Source organism: Micromys minutus (genome assembly GCF_963924665.1).
Source record: "Micromys minutus genome assembly, chromosome: 7".
NCBI lineage: Eukaryota > Metazoa > Chordata > Mammalia > Rodentia > Muridae > Micromys > Micromys minutus.
In genome coordinates this window covers 71,691,271-71,714,014 of record NC_137976.1, presented here as the reverse complement: position 1 = coordinate 71,714,014, position 22,744 = coordinate 71,691,271, and the positions used below count along the sequence as shown (strand labels likewise).

General features: G+C 37.2%; 1 protein-coding gene across 1 annotated transcript in view; it reads right to left on the bottom strand.

Annotated features, from left to right (window-relative positions):
- Positions 1 to 3,846: 3,846 nt before the first annotated feature.
- The window catches only part of LAMP3 (lysosomal associated membrane protein 3), a gene marked incomplete at both ends in the record, with an annotated part of 45,118 nt that continues 26,220 nt past the window's right edge, over positions 3,847 to 22,744 (bottom strand). Inside the window, one exon of the mRNA XM_080918944.1 lies at positions 3,847 to 3,980. Within this exon, the coding sequence (XP_080775070.1) occupies positions 3,847 to 3,980 (134 nt within the window). The remainder of the gene's footprint in view (positions 3,981 to 22,744) is intronic.

Genomic DNA, 22,744 nt, shown 5'->3' with positions numbered 1-22,744 from the left:
ACACCAGGAAGGACTTTCTGTACTGAAAGCCAATGGGCAGGTGTCATGACTAGCAATTATTAGATAGGACAACAAATAATTAGTTTCTCTGCATAAAAGGACATGATCGCTTGAGTAATGAAACAAATTACAGAATGTAAAAACTCTTTACCAGCCACATATCCAATACAGAACTAATCTGTAAAATACATAAAAACTATAAAAAAATAAACACCATTGAAATAAACAAACCAATTGAGATATGGGGCATAGAACTAAAAAATAAAACATGATGGCTGAGAAACAATTTTTAAAATGCTCAGCAGCTTTTGCTGTGAGGATAATACAAATTAAGCTACTTTGAGATTTAATCTCAACCCACTAAGAAATGCAAAGGATTAAATAAATGAATATACAAATGCATAAATAAATAACAGAGGACTCTGGAATGCATATGGAAAAGGACAAGTTCTTATTCATTGTAATGGGAGTGAAAACTTAGACAGCCACTATGGAAATCAGTGTGGAGTTTTCCGAATAGATATGCCAAGTGAGTCAACTATGCCATTCTTCTATCTCCAGTAGGTTTTGTATCTTACTCGAAGGATACCTTATCACTCATGTTCATTGCTGCTTTATTTACATGGAAACATCCTATAGAGCTATCAACTGAAAAATTAATAATGAAAATATGATATATATTTATGCAATGAATACTTCAACTATTAAGAAAAATTATAGAATTCACAGGTAAGTAGATTGAGCTAGAAATAATAATTCTGAGTGATGTAACCCAGGCCCAGAAAGATAAATGTCATATGCTTTTTCTCATCTGCTAATGTTAGTTTTAAAGTTTCAGATATGTGGGTTACATTGGTAATACTTTCGGGGGTCAGGAAATCACTAAGAATCTACAGGGGTGTCTTTAAAAGGAAACAAGATAGAACTTACTAGTATAAAGGATTAAAGGGGAAACAGAACAAGAATGGTTAAATGGAGGTGTGGGGGGGGGGGGGGACAGGATAGCAGGGGAGGTATAGGAAGAGACAAAATAACTCTAAATTTATTCCAAAAAACATCATATCAAACAGGTAGGCAGAAGGCACCCAAACTATCCTATCCTGATGCATGGCCTGCCTGAAGCGGGAGTGCCATTACAATGTGCTGGTAGAGAAATAGGAAAGAAGGAGAAGCAGAATGGTTTTTACACTGTAAAGAGAAGAGAAACTGGAGATGGAAGGGTGTACCCTTCAATGGCACCTGGAGCCATGGCGAAGTCCTCACCCATGCTGCTGATGAGGGTCATGCCCCAACCCATGATCATGCAGCAGCAAATTTCTGTGCCAATGTTCATGGCTCTTATGACCATCAAAGGCATGTAGACATCCCTTGTCTGGGATGCCACCTGGGAACATGAATATGTCAAAACCATGTGCAGGGATAGCCCCACCCTTGAATAACGGCAGCACTCAGGAGAGCTGGCCCTAATCCCTGCTTGGATAGCACAATAGCGCTAGCCCTGGTGAAAAAGTCAAGGGTGAGCAAGACATGAGGGCATGAAATTAAGAGAGATGGCCCTGCCCCTTGCTCAGTACCATGTTTTGTGAGCAAAGCAGGGTAACATAGTTGTCCATGACCATGTAGATGTGGTACAGGAGAACTGGTGGACTGACCAATTCAACTACTATCCTTACCCAGGCTCTGAGTTGTCCCATCCCAACATCTACCTAATCAATAAACTACCAAAACATATTAAAAGGGGCTAGTCCTGCAGATCCAAAGCTGCAGGATCTCTATGAAACAAGGAAACAACAAGATATCTGAAAGGAGTCCCAGAATATCCAGTATTGATGATGGAGCAAAATCCAGAGGCTTCTGTGCAGACCAATAACTTCTTGCAATGAACATTTACAAATAAAGATATGTGAACAAAAGGGTATACTGTGAAACAAACTGTGACACACTATAGCTCCCATGGCAAGATGAAGGGCTTTTGTTTAGTCTATTTTTGTTTTATTTGGGGTGGGGCAGGTATAAGGGTGGAGGTAGATATGAAGAGACAGGAAGATAGATGGCTCAAGGATCGCTGTAAAAGAGGAAGTGATACAGGAAGTACAATATTCCAGTGAAACAACGAGCTTATATGGGGTCCTTGTTTCTATCCCATTGATCACTGTGCCTACTTTATTGACAATGTCATACTCCCTTTCACTAATTCTGTAAGACAGAAAGTGGTAAGAGCAGCATAAAAACATCTGAAGAGCTTTGTTGTTGCCCTTCTCCTTGTGCCAGATCTTGGGGATGGAGAAACTGCTGCTCAACTGGATGAATATGTGCTTCATTTCACTGACCCTTAAAATACCAAGGACCAAGTGGCAGCATTCATTTTCCAAAGGCAAATCTAGTTATTGAACTGGCCAGATCAGGAAAATGCATGTCTATAAGGGCAGAAATAATAGGCAGTACAGTGAAAATAGTATGTATAATAAACTGATATGAGCTTTTGATATTTGATATTCAATCATAGTGTTTTCAGGAATAAAAGAGATAAGTCTACTAACCTTATATTCATTCAGAAAACTCTGACTGAAACAACATGGCAAAAAATGATACTTTAAGAAACATATTTCTTCTGGCAAAAGTGGTGAACAACTTTAACCCCAGCACTTGGGAGGTAGTAACAGGCAAATATTTGTGAGTTCAGGGCTAGCATGGCCTACATAATGAGTTCCAGGTTATCCAGGGCTACACAGAGAACCCCTGTCTTGAAAAACAAATACAAAGAAACAAACAAAAATATACAGATTTTCTCTTATCTTTACAGCTAAAGGCAAGCACATTCTTAAAAGTGAGAAACTAATCCATGTCTTGCAGGGTCCCACAGTCTTGAAGAGTCAGAGGTCTATCAAAGGCGGACCATTTCTTTATCTGCAACCTTCCTTTCAGCCACCTAATGATTATTTTACATAAAACCATTTTCCTGTAGAAATGAAGTCAACATGGATAGAAAGCTTTCAGACAGAATTTGTGCCCTTGTTCTTACTAGGAACAGAGGTACAGAAAGATTGAAGTGGGCAATTGAATGGATAAAGGCAAAAAAGAGAAACAAACAGAAAATAAATGAAGAACAGAATTTAGTGTAGGTGACGAACAAATTTTATTTTCATAACTCTGAGAATCATCTGTAGATAATGAAGATAAAAAAAATAAATTTCTTAGGCTAACATGTATGTTATACAAATAAGAGTCATGATTACATGATTATTGAGGCTTTCTATTGTTTAGTTTTGTTTTCTATAGGCAGCTATTTCATAGATTTTATTAATTCCAAAGCAAGATTCATGAAAAAATATGTTATTTTCAGGTAAAGTCTAAACAACATGAGATATTATTTTGATAACTAAAAATATTTAAATGAAAAAGAAGGTGAGTAGCATGTCAGATATACATATATCAAATAAACACAAATGGTAAGAAAATCCAGCAAAATATTTTTGAAATAAAAAAATGTTAATGTTCAAATACATTTCTCTAGGCAAACACAGGTAGGGTTCAATATAATTAATTATTTTGGTTTATAATTTGTATGTACCTACCACTTTTGAGCATTATATTAATTCTGTGTATCTCAAATATTCATTTTAGTAGTTAAATTTTTTCCAATAAAAGCTAGAAAATACTCTCTAATATCTTCCTTAATCTTTCATGAAATGAACAGAAATATCCAGAACTGATATGCCACTTTAATTTGAATCACTAATAACTCGTTGGTTTTATTAGAAAGCAGGGAGGAAGAGATCCCTCCAACATTCTGGAATTAATGATTTTTTTTCTAAACTCTATTATTGCCATTTTCTTTGGCTACAATTAGATTCTCTGGTATGCAGATGACTGATGCCTTTGGCGAATTTTGTAGATGCCAAGACCCACAACACAGAGGACAACAATGATGATGGCAACCACAGGAAGCGCAACCGTGTAGTCAGACAAACACTCGTCCACTATGAGAGAAAACAAATACAATGCAGCAGGTAAGATTGAGTGATGACAGACCAGAAAGTAAACCAGCACATGAGCTTTGGAACTAAACACCTGTTCTAACCATTTAGTTTGTTCATTGGTTGAGTGATTGTACAGCTAGGAACTGAACCAAGACTTTATGCCTGTTAGACAAGTACTCTACTGCTGGGCTGCATCCACAGCACTGGTTATATAACATTGGGCAGATTAATTTACCTCTGAAATTCTCTTATTCATAAAATAAACATAATATATGATTCTTAAGTAAGTACATAAATAACTCTTATTTTTTTTTTTTTTACCCATTAATACCAAATCATTGTTATCCACATTTCTGGAATTGATAAAACAGATTTCCAGGAGTGCTCCCTGAGAAATGGGAAAAAACAAACAAAAACAAAACAAAAACAAAAAACAAAAAAGGCAAAAAAAACCCCAAAAATGTATGCATCTAAGAAATAATATTTGTAATAAACTATTTGATTTGGCAGTAAGAAATACTTAAATATTGTCTTAATTTGAGTTTCTTTTGTGGAGACTCCATGACCACAGCAGCTCTTATAAAGGAAGCATTTCACTGGGGCTATCTTACATGTGAGAAACTCAGTCCATTATCACTGTGATGACAAGCATGACAATCATGCAGCCGAAAAGGGAAGTAGAGAAGTAGCTCTGATTTTTACATCTGGATTAGCAGGAAGCAGGAAGAAAAGAGCCATTGGTCTTGGTTTGAACTTCAGAAACCTCAAAGCCCACCATAATTACCTACTTCCTCCAAAAAGGTCATCTCTACTCCAACAAGGCTACTCCTCCTAATGTGGCTCTCCCTAAGAGCTTATGGATGTCATTTTCATCCAAACCTCCACACAGGATTTTAACATCATATATCTTATTATCTTGTTATTGCTATAAATTCTTATCTTCTAGAGCAGAAAGTCTACAACTGAAAAAATTAAGCACTGCCATACCTAGACTACTAATAGATATTTTGTATGTGAAAAAATAATGCTCCCTTAAGTGCGGACCAAACGTCCAGGCCATTTACCACCAGGAATAGTGGAGATCCAGTGACACAGGCCTGGTGAAACTGTGCTGCAAGTAAATGGGGCACAGAGAGGTCTGGGCCGAGCACTCGGAAAGTGTGGCCTCCTGATTGGTTCAGGGGAGCAAGAACTCTACTGTAGGGACTCAGTTTCCACCTGGAAAGCCCTTGCATGCAGACAAAATGCTCAGGCCATTTGCCACAGGGAACATCGAAGATTCAGGGATGCAGGCCTGATGAGACTGCACTGTGAGTAGCTGGGGCACAGAGAGGGCTAGGCCTGGCATGTGGAAAGCGCAGCCCCCTGATTGGTTCAGAGAAGCAGGAACTCTACTGTAGGTACTTGGTTTTCACCCAGAAGGCCCTTGCATGTGGACCAAACGCTCAAGCCATTTGCCACCTAAAACAGTGACACAGGGACACAGGCCAGGTATACAGGAGAGATGGGAACCAATCAAAGACAAGATGGCAAAAGGAAGTGAAAGAACTTACCCAATGGAAACCAAGACAACCTGGCAACATCAGAACCCAGCTCTCCCATCACAGCAAACAGCAGAATGCCAAACACTCCAAAAAAAGAAGACTCAGACCTGAAATCATTCCTCAAGAAGATTATGGAGAACATTAAACAAGAACATGAGGAAAATCGTGGTCATCTCATTCATAAAAGGAGGGACGTTTTCATCTACAGTTTTGTTGAAGATATTTACTGTGCCTCTTAGTTGATATTCTTTGCCCTCTTCTATTCCTATTATCCTTAGGTTTGGTCTTCTCATTGTGTCCTGGATCTCCTGGATATTTTGGGTTAGGAGCTTTTTGGCTTTTGCATCTTTGACTGTTTTGTCTATGTTTTCAATGTCGTCTTCGGCCCCCGAGATTCTCTCTTCCATCTCTTGTAGTCTATTGGAGATGCTTGCATCTGTGACTCCTGATTTCTTTTTTATGTTTTCTACCTCTAGGATTGTCTCTTTTAGTGTTTTCTTTACTGTTTCCATTTCCATTTTAAATTCATTCTTCAATTCCTTCATCTCTTTGGTTCTGTTTTCCTCTAGTTCTTTGAGTTCTTTGAGTGTTTTTCTTGTTTCTTCTTTAAAAGCTTCTATTTCTTTATGCTTTTCCTCCCGCTCTTCTTTAAGTATCTCTATCATCATCTTGAGGTATGATTCCGGGACTGAGTTTTCTTTTTCTAGAGTGTTTGGCATTCTGCTGTTTGCTTTGATGGGAGAGCTGGGTTTTGGTGTTGCCAGGTTGTCTTGGTTTCCATTGGCTAAGTTCTTTCACTTCCCTCTTGCCATCTTGTTGTCTATGATTATAGGTGGTCTTGTTGTCAGTGATTGTTTCCTGTCTCTCCCGTGTACCTGGCCTGTGTCCCTGGATCTCTGCTGTTCCTGGTGGCAGATGGCCTGAGCACCTGTTCTGTACACACAGACCCACTGGGTAGAAACCAAGACCCTATGGCAGGGTTCCTGCTCCCCTGAACCAATGGGGGGGGGGTGAGAGGCACACTTTCCAGGTGCTCAACCCAGATCTCTCTGCGCCATGGCTACTCGCAGTGCAGTCTCAACAGACCTGTGTCCCTGGATCTCCACTGTTCCTGGTAGCAGATGGCCTGGGCGCCTGTTCTGCACTCACGGGCCAGCCGGGTGGAAACTGAGACCCTATGGCAGGGTTCCTGCTCCCCTGAACCAATCGGCAGGGTGCACTTTCCTAGTGTTCAGCACAGACCTCTCTGCTCCCCAGCTACTCGCAGCACAGTCTAACCAGGCCTACATTCCTGGATCTCTGCTGTTCCTGGTGGCAGATGGCCTGAGCCTGTTCTGAACGCATGGGCCCACCAGATGGAAACCAAGACCTTATGGCAGGGTATGCAGTGTGATCAGAAGAGGGTGTTGGACTTCATTACAGATGGTTGTGAGCCACCATGTGGTTGCTGTTGACTCAGGTCCTCTGGAAGAGCAGTCAGTGCCCCTACATGCATCTCAGTCTCCTTCCTCTCTAAAAGCTATCTCTGTTTTTTTTAATAAAGTTGTTCAATTCAAAAAGAAAAAGAAAAAGAAAAAATAACGTTCTTTTAATTTACAATAAAGTGTTGAAAACATAAAATGAAAGTGTGGTGACAAAATGATGGTTCAATGATTAAGAGCACTAGCTGCTCTTCCAGGGATCCAGTTTTGGTCCAAGGTTGCACTTGGTGCCTCATACCAATTGTAGCTACAATTCTGAAATATATAACTGCATCTTCTGGTCTCCATGGGAACCAGGTATAAAAATTGTGAGCAAACATAGATACAGGCAAAATATCCACACAAATTAAATAGAATAAAAGAAATTAAATTAGTAATTTTATAATACAACATTTTATAAAGTAATTATATCATTTTCTCCTTTTCCTTCCTTTCCACCAACCATTATGTGTACTTCCCTTGCTTTTTTAAAAATTTATGGTCTTTTTTTTTTAATTGTTGGTACCTATTTTTATAAACATGTAAATACAATATGTTTTATCCACATGTTATTGATTTGTATATGATTTCAAGGATGGCTTTTTGGTATTGGACAGCTAGTTGGCAGAGTCATCTCTGGGGAAAACTACATCTCTCACAGCATCCCTTAGTCTCCTCTAGTTCTTAGTTTGTTATTTAGCCCTCCTGAGCTTTTCCCTTTCATGTTAGTATGTCTATTTGTGTTGTTCTTACTTAGGGCTTGTTTAGGCACTTGTTCACGTTGATGAGACTTTATAAGTATAGCTTCTCTGATATTTTTAGGAAATAAAATCTCAAAGCAAACTTGTTCTTCCTCTGGCTCTTACAATTTCTCTGGCCCTTCTTCTGAAATTATCCTTGAGCCTTAGTTACAGGAGTTGTGCTATAGATGGGACTTGGACTTGACATCATACAATTTCTTGTTAACTGCATTTTTATTAGTTGTGGTTTTCTGTAATTGTCTCCAACAGCTGAAAAAAATAAGGTTCTATGAGAATTATGCTTATTTTCGAGCATAAGCACAAATATTTAGAATGTAGTTAAAGATTATCCTGATTTAGTAAAATGGAAGTTAGCGATTCTTCTCCAATATCATCATGACTTCAATAAACCCATGTAGTTTGCTAAAGTTTAGTATCAGCCATGATTTCCCTTTCATTTAGTGGATGTTAAGTTTATCACCAAAAGCTCACTGATAGGACTAAGAAAAATATTGGTATCAGAAAGTAGACTATTGTAGCAGATATGGGACTTGTTGTTTGGTACAAGATTGTAGAAGGAATTTTGAACTTTGTGCTTAAAGAAGACATTTCTGTTAAAAGTTTAATAACGTATTTTGGAAACTTGAAAGACAATCAGAAAGCAATACAGGCTATGGAATCCTGGCTCATATCAGAGGCATGCAAATAATTCGTATGACATATTTAGGTAATAATTTAAATTAAGATTCTGTAGTTCTGGTCAAATGGAGATAAAAATGACTATGATTTAAAAAAAAAAACAGAACAACTAAAGGCAAAAGTTTCCTTTCAAGAAATAATTTAATACTTGTCTAAAAAAATCATTTGTGGTTAAAAACAGACAGGAATCATTCAGGTAAACTTTTCTGGGGGTATTTCCTCATGGCAAACACACAGAAGCTGTGATCCAGATGGGGTCAAGACTGTGCCTCGTTTTGGTAGCCAAACTTGGTAAAATAACAAAGAAAGGGAACTTCAAACCAGTTTCCCTTATGAATATTGATGCAAAAATACTCAGTAAAATTCTCACAGACTAAATCCAAGAACACATCAAAATGATCTTCCACCATAATCAAGTAGGCTTCATCCAAGGAATGCAGAGATGGTTCAATATACAAAAATTAATCAATGTAATCCACTATATGAAAAAACTCAAAAAAAAACACATTATCATCTCATTAGATTCTGAAAGAGGATTAGAAAAAATATAATTCCCCATCATGTTAAAAGTTTTGGAAAGGAATTCAAAGCCCATACCGAAACATAATAAAAACAATATGCAGTAAACAAATACCCAACATCCAACTAAACAGAGAGAAACTTGAATCAATCCCACTAAAATCAGGGACTAGACAAGGCTGCCCACTATCTATTAATAAAGCACTTCATATTCTAGCTAGAGCAATTACACAACAAAAGGGGGTCAAAGAGATTCAAGTTGGAAAGAAGGGAGTAAAGATATCACTATTTGCAGATAATATGATAGCATATTTAAGTGACCCCCAAAATTCTACCAGAGAACTCCTTCAGCTGATAAACAACTTCAGAAAAGTGGCTAGATATAAAATTAACTCAAACAAATCAGTAGCTTTTCTCCACTATAACAATAAATGTGGTGAGAAAGAAAATAGGGAAATGACACCCTTCACAATAGTCACAAATAATATAAAATATGTTGATATAACTCTAACCAAGCAAGTAAAAGATCTGTATGAAACGAACTTTAAGTCTCCAAAGAAAAAGATTTAATAAGCCTCAGGAGATAGAAAGATCTCCTATGCTCATGAATCAGCAAAATTAACATAGGAAAAATGGCCATCTTGCCGAAAGCAATCTACAGATTCAATTTCCATCAAAATTCCAACTCAATTCTTCACAGAGATAGAAAGAGCAATTTTCAAGTTCACTTGGAATAAAAAAAAAAAGAAAACAAAAACAAGATAGCAAAAAGTATTCGCAACTATAAAAGAAACTCTGTAGGAAATCACCATTCTTGCCCTCAAGCTCTATTACAGAACAATAGTGATAAAAACTGGAAGGCACCGGTTCAGAGGCAGAAAGGTAGATCAATGGAATAGAATTGCAAACCTAGAATTAGACCCACAAACCTGTGGTCACTTCATCTTTGACAAAGAAGCCAAAATCATCCCAATGAAAAATGATATCACATATGTAGAAAGAGGTAAATTGATCTATTCTTATCCTCTTATACAAAATTGAAGTCCAAGTTGATCAAGGACCTCCACATACAACCAGATACTATGAATCTAATAGAAGAAAAAGTAGGAAAGGACCTTGAACACATTGGCACAGGGAAAATTTTTCTGAGCAGAATACCAATGGCCCAAGCTCTAAGATCAACTACAGACAAATGAGATCTTATAAATTTAAAAGCTTTTGTAAGGCAAAAGAGACTGTCATCAGTAAAATACATACAAATTGGAAAATGATCTTTACCAGTCCTATATCCAATAAAGGGCTAATATATGATATGTGTAAAGAACTCAAGAATGTAGACTTGAGAGAATCAAATAGCCTTAATAAAAATGGTGTGCAGAGCTAAACAAAAAATTCTCAACTGAGGCCAAGAAGCTCCTAAAGAAATGTTCAACATCCTTAGTTATCAGAGAAATGCAAACCAAAATAACCCTGAGATTCCACCTCATACCAGTCAGAATGGCTAAGATAAATGAAATCCTCATGTAATAGCAGATGCTGGCAAGGACGAAGAGAACAAGGAACATTTCTTCACTGCTGCTGGGATTGCAAACCACTCAGAAAATTAGTCTTGCTGCTTCTTACCACTCCTGGGTGTATACCAAATAGATGCTCTAACATATAATAAGCACACATGTTCCACTGTGTTCATAACAGCCTTATTTATAATAGCCAGAAGCTGGAAACAACCCAGATATCCCCCAACAGAGAAATGGATACAGAAAATGTGGTATATTTACACACTGGAATACTACTCAGCTATTAAAAGCAATGACTTCATGAAATTTATAGGCAAATGGGTGGAACTAGAAAATATCATCCTGGGTGAGGTAACCCAGTCACAAAAGAAAACACATGATATGTACTCACTGATAAGTGAATATTAGGCAAATAGCTCAGAACACCCACAGTAAATCTCACAGGCCATACGAAGCTCAGAAAGAGGGAACACTAGATGTAGATGCTTCATTCCTACTTAGAAAGGGAAACAAAATAATTACAGGAAGCAGAGGATAGGACTTGTAAGGGAGAGAAGAGGAGGGGGAAAACTGAGACAGGACCAGATGTGGGTGAAGATAAGGGAGATATACAGAGAGTCAAGAAATTGAATAGAGGTGTATAGCAGTAGAGGATAGGGAACTGAGAGTAGCCAACAGAAAGTCTCAGATGCCAGGAAAGAAAAAGGCTCCCAAGACCCAGAAGGATGACATTAACTGAAATACCCAACAAAGGGAGGAGAGAATCTATAGAGACTATATCCAGAGGTTAGGCACAGCCCCTAGAGATGGGGCAACCCACCTGTCTCAAAATTACTAAACCAGAATTGATACTATCTAAGAAACTACAGGGACAAAGAGTGGATCAGAGAATGAAGGAAAGGACATCCAGAGACTTCCCCACCTGGAGATCCAGCCCATATGCAGCCATCAAACCCAGACACTATTTCTGATGCCAAGAAGAGCTTGCTGTCAGGAGCCTGATACAGCTGTCTCCTGAGAGGCATAACCAGAGCCTGACCAACACAGATGTAGATGCTTGCAGCTAACCATCAGACTGAGCATGTCGACCCCAAAAGAGAAGTTAGAAAAAGGACTGAAGGAGCTGAATGGGTTTGTAACCAAATGAGAGGGACAATATTAACCAACCAAGTACCTCAGAGTTCCCAAGGACTAAACCACTAGCCAAGGAGTACACATAGAAGGACCCGTGACTCCAAGTGTGTATGTAGCAGGGCATTGCCTTATCTGGCACCAGTGATAGAAGAGGCCCTTGGACCTGTAAAGGATCAATGCCCCAGTATAAAGGAATGTTAGGGTGGTGAGTTGGGAGTAGGTGGGTAGGTGGGGGCAGAGCACCCTCATAGAAGCAGGAGGAGGATGTATGGGATAGGGGGATGGCAAAGGGGAAACTGGGAAGGGGGATAACATTTGAAATGTAAATAAATAAAGTAGTCAATAACAAAATTTTTTAAATAAATTTTAAATATATTTATCACATTTTATTATTTAAAATAAATTAAAAATTTAAATATAATAAATAAGCAAAATCATGAAATTTGCAGATAAATGTATATATAACTAAAAATAAGTCCTCATGAGTGAGGTAACTTTTAATCCAGAATGATGAATATGGTATGTATTCACTTATATGTGGATAATAACTTTTTAAGCTATTAATAAGCAAGCTACAATCCATATAAAAACCGAGGATAGATAAATAATAAGGGCCTAAGTGACAGAAATGGATCTCCCAAAGATAGGGACATAGAATAAATAGTTATGAAAGGATGGGGGCACAATAAAAGGAGAAGATCAAGTTGGGAGGGAGAAGAAACATGGCTAAGTAAAGTTGTCCTTACTTGATGTGGAATAGCTAAAACAAAGAGCCAATTCAGGGGTTATATGAGAACCTAATACAGTAGAAACTTCCTATAATATATACATATATGAAGGTGATCTAAATAAAATTTCCAAATAACAAGGGAGAGATGATCACATCTAGACATCTCTCAAAATTTAATGACACTTTCTGGATAATGAATGAGTTACATATAATCAAGTACTTGGCTAAAAGGGTCACATGGGAACCCCAAAACAACCTAAGCTATTCCCAAGGTTATTGTTGATTGTGGTAGTTGGGAAAAAAATTACCCCATTTGCTCATATACTTGAATGTTTTGTCACCAGGGAGTGTCATTATTTGAAAAAAATTAAAAGAATTAAGAGGTGTGGCCTTGTAGTAGTAGGTACGGCCTTGGAGGAAGGACATCATTAGGTTGGTCTTTGAGATATCCAAAGACCTTTCCAGGTGTGTTCTCTCCTGTTACTCTTCCTGTTCCTGTCCCTATCTTTGTCCATCTCCCTGTTCCTCTCTTCTCCTCTCCCCTCCTCTCCTCTCCTCTCCTTTTCTCCTCCTCCTCCTCCTCCTCTTCTTCCTCTTCCTCTTCTCTTCTCCCCACTCCCTCTCTCTTTCCTTGCAGCAGACTGGGATGTAGCTCTCAACTGCATCTCTAGTACCATGTCTGCCTTCCCTGAAGCTCCGTGCCATGATGATAATGCACTCAGCCTCTGATACTGTAAGCAAAACTCCAATCAAATACTTTTTTATAAAAGTTGTCTTAGTTGCCATGTCTTTTCACAACAGTAGAACAGTAACTAAGAAATTGAATCTTCACAAACTGATTTTTGTGGAGTTTGTGGAGATCCAATTTTTAGATAACAATGGAATCACAAAACATGGGGAACAAAGCTCGAAGTAGATATTCCTTGACACCAAGTGAAACATTTGTAATTTAGCTGTTGTTTTATGAGGCTTCATAGAAACTCCAATGCAACTGAGATTACCAAAGCTATGGTTACTCTCCACAAACTGATGGTAAGGTCTTATTGCTGATGAAAACATCTACACAACTCACTGAACACAGAGGAGTCAAGTTAACCCTATATATTACTAAAATATTACTGGAAGGTATACTTCATGCTGAGAAATAAAAATAGTAAACATTAACCAAGTTTCAATCCCTACCATATATAGATGTGACCTGACTGTGAAATTGCTGGTGCAACCATAACCAAAAAATGTGTAGGAGTAACCAAAGACTATCTGATTTGAGTCAAATTCCACTCTATGAGATGGAACCATTACTCAGTGCTACTTGGGTGGTTAAGAACCTGAGACTAAATAGCCTGAGCACCTATGTTATCTAAACCTAAATACTATTGCTCTGACAAAAAAAAAGGTAACAATAAAATGACTCCTAATTACCTGTAGATCTGAGACTTGCTCAGCCATCATAACAAAAACTTCCTCCAGCAGCAAAAAAGGAGGTTTGTGTGTGAAGAGAGGGGGTGGCCCACAACCAGACCATATGCAGAAGATATGAGACCTTGAATTGGGGGTGGGGACCCACAACAAACCATATGCAGAAGATAAGAGACTTTGGAAACCTAGACCTAAAAGGTATATCCCTACTAAATCCCTCTCCTCGGGGCTCAGGGAACACTACAAAAGAAAAGACATAAGAGCCATAGGGGATGAAGGACACAGAGGAAAGAAGGTCTTCTAAATAGAGAATGACAGATACACATATGAACTCACAGAAACTGAGACAGCATATACATGAGTCTGAATCAAATGCAGTCCTAGGAGAAGTGGACACATATACCAATCCCAAACCCGGTAAGCTATTTTCAATTGCTAGCCACTTGCAAATGAAAACTTTTTTTTTTCTTACTGGGAAAAACAAATCACTTTAAAGAGTAGGCACCATTCCCAGGAGTAGGTGCCCAACACAAAATGAATTCAACAGCATCTTTGAAAGTTTTTCTGTCATAATCTTAAGTCAAGACTTTTTGTTTAAACCTTCTGAAATATATATGGTGGGTTGCCCTGATGCTGTTTGTATTCTGGTGTTAATTCTGCTTCCTCGAGAGGGATTGCCTCCTACAAACAGTTGATCATAGATTTAGGTGATCTTGTATGAACCTTATCCCATCCTTACTGGTCAATCAAGGCTAGAGCCTGTGATTGGGCAGTGAAGAGAAAAGGTGAGATAAGAGGTTTGGATGAGGGAGAGAGGAGAAGAAAATGGGAGAAGGAGGGAGAAGAAAAGAAGGAGGAAGACATGATGGAGCAAAGCCATGTAGCCAGAAGAAGCTGCAGGTAACAAAGAGTGTTAAAGCTAGAGAATACGTTAGTATAGTGTTAGACTTTCCCAATCTAGGCACATGGTTTACAATTGTAATAACTGAATCAGGTGTTTTTATATGGGCTTATTGGGGTTGGAAACTCCAGCAACAACTTGGCACACATACTTTGACCTTAGAACCCAACTACCCTGAAATAAAAGTCCACCCATCCCTCCAAATAAATAGCTAGGGCTATGCTCTAAAGCTGCAGTAGTCTGTAAATTGCATACTGAGTTGTTCTAAAGGTTTTAGAGAGCTACTGAGAAGTTCCTTCCCCAAGTCACAACACTGTTGGGGTTCTCTGAGCATAGAAAAAGACCAAGGACTCCCAGGTCAACTGCCTGTAGAGCAGTCTTCACAGACAAGGATTGAGAGCTGAAAACAAAACAAATGAGAGGGCAGTTAACATTCTTCTAAAGCCTTCTCACAGGCACAGCTGTCAGATTTGGGCATCTCCACCCGAGGGAGCCTTCCTGTGCACACTTTCCAGTGTTCCTCACATCTAAACATACCTGCTCTACCAACTGCTTGCACTAGAGGGTGCCTGAGATCATATACAACCTTAACAAACACAACAGAAGGTGCCAGTTGTTCTACAGTTAGGGCTTTTCCAATAAAAGAATTGGAGAGAGCTGCAGTGTCCTGAGTCAAACAGCAGAGGGAGCAAAAGTTCAAAATCAGATAATAAGAATCATAAATCAATAATAAATTGATATTTTTTAGATACTTAAAGATTAGAAATACAGTAAATACCTTTTAGGTTTCATGGGCTATTTTGAACTGTTGGTCAGGGATGGATTTAGAGGAAATTGACACCCTGCCAGTTATTATTGTTTCAATGTTAAGTGTGTTGGCTTACTACGTCTTCTCAAAAAAAAAACAGGGCTCTAGATAAAAAATCATGAGCCTTAATAAAGGGATTAGAGAATTTTATTGGACAGAAAATGTATAAATTAGTAGGTGAGGCTGAGCAACAGAGGGATATACTTGGCAACATAGCCTAGAGGAAACACTAAAACTAAAGGTGCAGAATTTTATAGTCTTCGTAAGTGACAGAAAGAGGAAAATGAAGGTTGGAGAGAGGAGCTGTAAAAGATGCTAGAACAAAAGATTCAGAAGTTCATAGATGAGACTGAACAACAAAGAAATAAACTTAAGACTTGGAAACACCGCCTAGGGGAAACACTGAAGCTAAAGGTACAGAAATTTATAGGTCAAGATAAGCAACTGAGAAAGAAAATGAAGGTTGGAGACAGGATCTGGAGAAGGCACACAAACAAGGTACATGACATCTCACATATCAGACTGAACAGCAGAAAGAAAATAATAAGGTCTGGGAGCAAGCTTAGAGGAGAATCTTTTAAAAATAATCAACCAAAATAATATAGACAGCAGAAAATAAAAATTTACACTATAAAGAAAAATTTAAATGTGGAAGCAGAACCTTGAACAGAGGATACACAAGAAGTTGAGGAACAGGAGAACAACTAAAGGAAGATAGGAAGCATGGGCACATACCTTAAGGGAGGAACTTAAATTATTAATTAAAGAAAATACTCAGGTAGAGACAGAAGATAAAATTAATGAAGTCCAACCAAGGGTTACTAGAAAACAAACTTAGTTTAAACAATTAGTACACAACAAACACTAGCAGATAGTGATCATCCACAGAATTATCAAGAATTCTATTGGCAACCCATGGATGTGTTAGAACTGAGAAAATTTCAGGAAAATATCACTAATTTTGGAATATATTAAACATTTGTAAAAATAAATCCTGCCTTCTTGGCCTACTAGAAATAAAGTAATCCTCTGAGACTGGAAGGATATGGATAAAGCAATATTAGAACCTGTGTCATATTTACAATGGTGGAGAGAAGACTTGAAGAAGATAGCATGCGCGCACACACACACACACATAGAAGTAGAGCCAGAGGTAAAGATATTTCTAAAGATCAGTGGCTGGGTGAAGTTGCTTTGCTGAGGTAGATGGACAGGCTGAATATGATGAAGAAACCTTGACATTGTGTCACTTGGCAGCCTAAATACCTGGGATAACACTGTAGAAACAAAGGTCCAAAGGAAACATTCCCTGACTTTTTGCAATAGTTGAGTTCTGTTGTAGAAGAAAGCATATTGGATTCATCAGCAAGAAAGGCAATAATCAAGTCTTTAACTTGTGAAAATGTGAATGCTAAATACAAAAAGTAATGAGACCATTGAGGGCAAGGTCAGCATCAACAGATGAGTGGATTAGATGTACAATCAATGTTAGACATCATTCACCTACTATGACCTTAACAGAAAAAGTTGCCACTTGAAGACTTGAGAAGACCCAAAATTTCAAATGTCTTAATTGTTGTGAGCAGGGTCATTTCAGAATAAACTGCAGAGAAAACCAAATTAATTCTAAAAGAGAGCCTGGCACAGGTAAACATTAGACTAAGGAATACAGAGCAACAACAGATAAATGGGGTAACACTTTACCAAAAAACTCCAAGGGGAGTCTCTTGCAGGCCTCAATGCCAGGTAGGGAGAGTTCTCTTCCTCTGGACAATTAAAAACCACTGTTCAGAAATCGAATACTGTGGGACCAAATAACAAGGTTGAGGCAAATTCTACAAACAATTCAGAAAACCTAATGAGGAGTCAAAAATAAATATTGTGGCAAACATTTAGAAAGAATCAAAGGCACAAGCTAAGATGATTAATAAATAATGTTGAAATTGAAATTGAAATTGAAGGAATGGTTAACAACTGGAGCAGATGTCACCATTATCTCTCTAAAATCTTGGCCTTCAGGTTGGACACTTCAAGAAGTAGACATCAAATTTCAAGGAGCTGGAACTTTATTCCAAATAAAGCAAGCACCAGATATCTTAAATGTGCAGGGTCTGAAAGTGACATAAGAAAATTAAGGCCATATGTGGCTGATATAACCATAAACATATGGAGAAGAGATCTGTTACAACAGTGGAAAACACATATTAACATCCTTTAAGTTTCAGAGACTGGCCACAAAACCAGTCAAGATCCTAATTTAAAAAATCAAATTAGTTAAGGAAGGTTTTCAAGGATGGTTTCAGAATTGTCCACACTGTCCATAAACAAGACACAACAGGGACTGATAAATAAGTTTTGCATCAAGGAACCACTGCAGAAAAAAACACCAATAGCCTTGAGGTGATTACTGACCATTACTTACCATTGAGGTGATTAACTGACCAATCCATTTGGAATGCTCAGTGGGCTATGACAAAAGAAAAACTACAGAAAGTAGAACATCTGGTCCAGAAACAGCTGGAGGCTCAGCATATAAAGGTCTCTACCAGTCCTTGAAATTCTCCAGTATTTCTCATTAAAAAGAATTTTGGAAAATGGAAAATGTTAAAAGATCTCAGAGCAATTAATAAGATTATTAAGCCAATGGGTTCTCTGCAGCCTGGAAGCCCATTGCCTTCCTTGTTGTCTAAAAAATGGCCTAACATAGTTATTGATCTAAAAGACTGTCAAAATTCCTCTACATAAAAATTATTAAAAAAAAAAGGTTTGATTTCTTGGTACCTACCTTTAATAAAAGTTTTCCAAGAAAAATATATGATTGTAATGTCCTGCCACAAAGAATGTTGAATAGCCCCAGTTTGTGTCAATATTGTGTACAACAGCCATTGTAGATGATCCATGCTTCCTTGATCTATTATTTAATCATTATATGGATGCTATCCTATTGGCTGATTCAGACAGGAATGTCTTGTAAGAAATATTTAATGAAATAAAAGAATAAAATACTTGCTTTGCTGGGGATTTCAAATCACCCCTGAAAAAATACAGAAAGGGGATTTCATTAATTACCTACAATACATAACAAGTTTACAAGGGGTTAGATCACAAAAGATGCAAATCAGAAGAAACAAATTAAAGACTCAGTGATTTTTCAGAAACTACTAGGAGATATTAACTGGCTACAGCCTGCAAATCTGAGAAAGAGTTAGCTCTGGTAAAAGGGAAATTACAGGATACACATCTAGATCATATTTATTTAAATGTGGACTGCATCTTGGTTTTCTTGTCCTCTACTCATTCTTCTATATGGATTCTTATGCAGAGGAAGATTATATCTTAGAATGTATATTTTTTAGCACATGACAAAGTATGAAACTTAACTACATAGAAAAGAAATTAACCTACATAGACAAGGTTTCTGAATTGATACTAAAAGGAAAGAGGAAACACTGACAATTAGCTGGAATGGATCCAGCTGAAGCTGTTGGTACCCTTTACTAATGCTGAAATTGCCTCATTATGGACACAATATGAACACTGGATAAGAGCATACAATAATTTCTTAAGAGAAATTAAGAAAAAATACCCTAAAAGCAAGCAACTTCAATTCATTTAAAAAACTAATTAGATTTTTTCCCTTATAATAAAGAGAGCTCCAATTTCTGGAGCCCTAACATTTTATTCTGATGCTGATAAATTAAGAAAGTCAGAATATAAGTCAGAAACTGTAATTAAGGTAGTTGAGAGTCCCTGTAAGTTGGATTAAAAAAATCTAAATTATATAATTTATTTAGGATGATACTGAGTTAACTTCACTATTTACTTCGCTATAACAAATGATCAGAAATAGGAATCATCCACTATATATGACACATATAAGATTCCATACACATCTGCCAGGTTCTCTGCTATAAGGTAATAATGAAATTGACCAGCTATTGATATAAAGTGTCCTAGAGACATTAGAAGTTCGTAAAAATCACCATTTTACCTGCAAGGGTTTAAAGAAGGAATTATCCAGCACTTGGCAGCAAGCCAAGAAAATTGTGATGCAATGTCCTACCTGCTCATTATATAACCAAACTCCATCACCCCCAGAAAGTAATCCTAAAGTACCCAAAGAAATAAAATTTGGCAAATGGACATGTTTACAGAGTTTGGTAAACTGAAATATGTCCATCATACTATAGACACATAGCCAGGATTTCAGTGGGTCATTGCCTTCGCTTCAGAAAAGGCTAATTCTATAATTACACATTTGTTAGAAGTTATGGCCATTATGGGAATACCTATACAAATTTAAAAGGATAATGGTCTAACATAAGTCTCTAATAAGATAAGTGGATTTTTTTTTCTTCCAGGACTTTTCCAGAACAGTTAGATTGCCCATCCAGCATTTCAGACTATTATAATTATGACTGCAGCTAAACCATGAACATTCTTGTCATATAGAAATGAACAACAAATGATGCCAGCTAGAGCTTCCTTTGACAAAACCAGTTTTTTTTCCCCCTTTGGGCCCACAGAAAGAAATTCTCTGCCCCAATTCAGCAAGAAGCAAGCAAAAGAATATCATTGTCCTGGTTGCTTAGGTTGGGGTGAACAGTTGTGGTTATTTTACAGGTTATAGATATGTTGTCACTGAAAGTGATATGGAGAAAATTTCGTGGAGGAGATTATAGAGCATAGACTTAAGGATTTCTATCTTTCCTTTCCTCTTCTCTGTTCTTTTTTCTTTGGTAAAAAGGGGAAATGAAAAAGGAAGGATGCAGTAATATTTTAGAAGTATAAGAATAAGTTATTAATTTTACTCTAAAACAAAACACTGTATAGCCATAATGCTGCATTGGAAAAAATCTTTATATTTGATGCAAAATTAAAGTTATAATTTTATATATTGGTACAGAATTTATATATTGATGAAGGTTTAATATTTTTATTGGTATAACTCCTTGAATATTGATACAAATTTTAAAATTAATATTGTTACTCTTGGATAGATATTAGGCCTATAAAACTCTTTAAGAATACAAGACTTATACCCAGTACTTTTAATAACTGTTATTACAAACTACTTAAGATAGTTGTCTTAGTTAGACTTTTATGGCTGTGAACAGACACCAGGACCAAGGCAGCTCTCATAAGGGCAAATTTTATTTGGGCCTGGCTTACAGGTTAAGAGATTTAGTCCAGTAACATCAAGGTGGAAGCATGGCAGCATCTAGGCAGGCATGGTGCAAGAAGAGCCAAGTGAGCTACATCTTTATCTACAGGCCTCTAAGAAAAGACTGACATCCAGGAAGCTAGGACTAGGGTATTAATGCCCATTTACACAGTGACACACCTACTCCAACAAGACCACACTTCCTAATAGTGCCATTCCCTGGCCCAAGCACATACAAACTATCACAATTAAGTTATGCAAGTTAATAGTAAAATAGTGAAGCTTGTAATCATGTTAGATCCTAATTTAATTACATGTGTTTTCAAGATTATTCAAATAGTGAATAGCTGAGAATAAACAATGTTTGACAAATCAGTTATGCTGTATGTATATAGAAGTCTTCAAAAGCATCAGAGATTACATTACACATAATGTAACATTTGATGTTATTTTGTTACTGGGGATCATCTGACTATGAGACATATGTGCTCCTAGCAGTATCCCCATTCCACTTCAGGTAAGGCATTGAGCATCATTATCTCCAGGTTTAATTGTTTCACTTGTGGCAAGGTAGCCTCTCAGCAAAAATTGCCCTAATTCATCTACAGACAAAAAATACTGTCCAAGAAAAGAACAGAGGTGGGATAGTTGACTGCTAAGCTCTGCCCAGACAAGGTTACCTAGTCTTTAATAATTCCTGATTCACCTAAGGTCTGTCAGATAGTTCTCGGTCAGAAGGCTGAAGACAGATGCTCCAATTTTATAAGGAATTAAGGGACTGTCCGGGCAGCCAACTCTCTCTAGAAATTGAATAATTTTGGAAGCTAGGTCTTTCTGCTACCTACATAGTCAGATAATATTTTATTCTTTCTCAGATATCTTAGTAGTTTTAAAGACTAGTTATAGTCTCATAATAAAACTTAAGTTGTTAAAGAAGAAGTTTCAGATTTGAAAGGATAGATTTGAGAGGGTAATACAAATTAATATCAGCATAACTCAAACATAAAATTGTAAACTCTTCAAGTTAGGATAAATGATAGAGTGCTTTATCTAAATTGATAAATGTAATGCACTGGATGTTAATTTTGTATTATATCTCATAATTTGTATGATTGTTATAGTTGGGCTCAATTTATATCTGAGAGAAAAAGCCATTTTAATAGAATAAAAAGGGGGAAATGTGGGTTGCACTGATGCTGTTCGTATTCTGATGTTAATTCTGCTTCCTCTAGAGGGGTTGCCCCAATAAGAAATTGATCATATACTCAGGTGATCTCATGTGAACTTTCTCCCTATTCTTATTATTCAATTCAAGCTAGAGCCTGTGATTGGGCAGTGGGGGACAACGGTGGGTGGAGAGGTTTGAGAGATGGAGGAAGGAGAAGGAAATGGAGAAAGAGAGATAAAAGAAGAAGGAAAAAAAGCCATGATGGAGAAGAACCATGTGGCCAAGAGAAACCACAAGTAACAAAACATCTTATAGCTGAGTAATAAGTTAGTATAGTGTTAGATTTGACCAATCTAGTCATATAGTTTATAATTATAATACCTGAATTGTGTGTTTCTTATATAAGGGTATTGGGGTTAGAAACTCTAGAAACATACATACACAAATACACACACATGCACACATACACATGCAGATTTATTTTGCAGGGAATGGGGACATATGTGATTCTTGTGCATAAAAACATGTATTTCTGTGTCTATATGTGTTTCTCATGCTTTTGTTATGATTCATTTACTTGTTTGGTTATTTTGTATTATTCTGATTTGTTGATTCAGTTTATCTTACCTTACTAAATTGTACTATTATTCCCAAGATGCCTGTTTATTATCTAAAGAAATATAAAAATGGTATGGATCTGGAAGGGAAGGTAGGACAAAAGGAATTGGGCAGATTAGGAGGAAGAAAAACTATATTCAGAATATATTATATAAAAATTTATTTTTAATAAAAATTGATAACTCTAATGCTGCTAACATGTTGTACTTGGCTTTCAGCTCCGCAAACTATCAGAACATAAATTTCTATTACTTAGACACCCAGCCTGTAGTACTTCACTTTGACATGTCTAACCAAGCATTACTCCTAATACTTCATCAATTTAGCTTCAATTCATCAATAT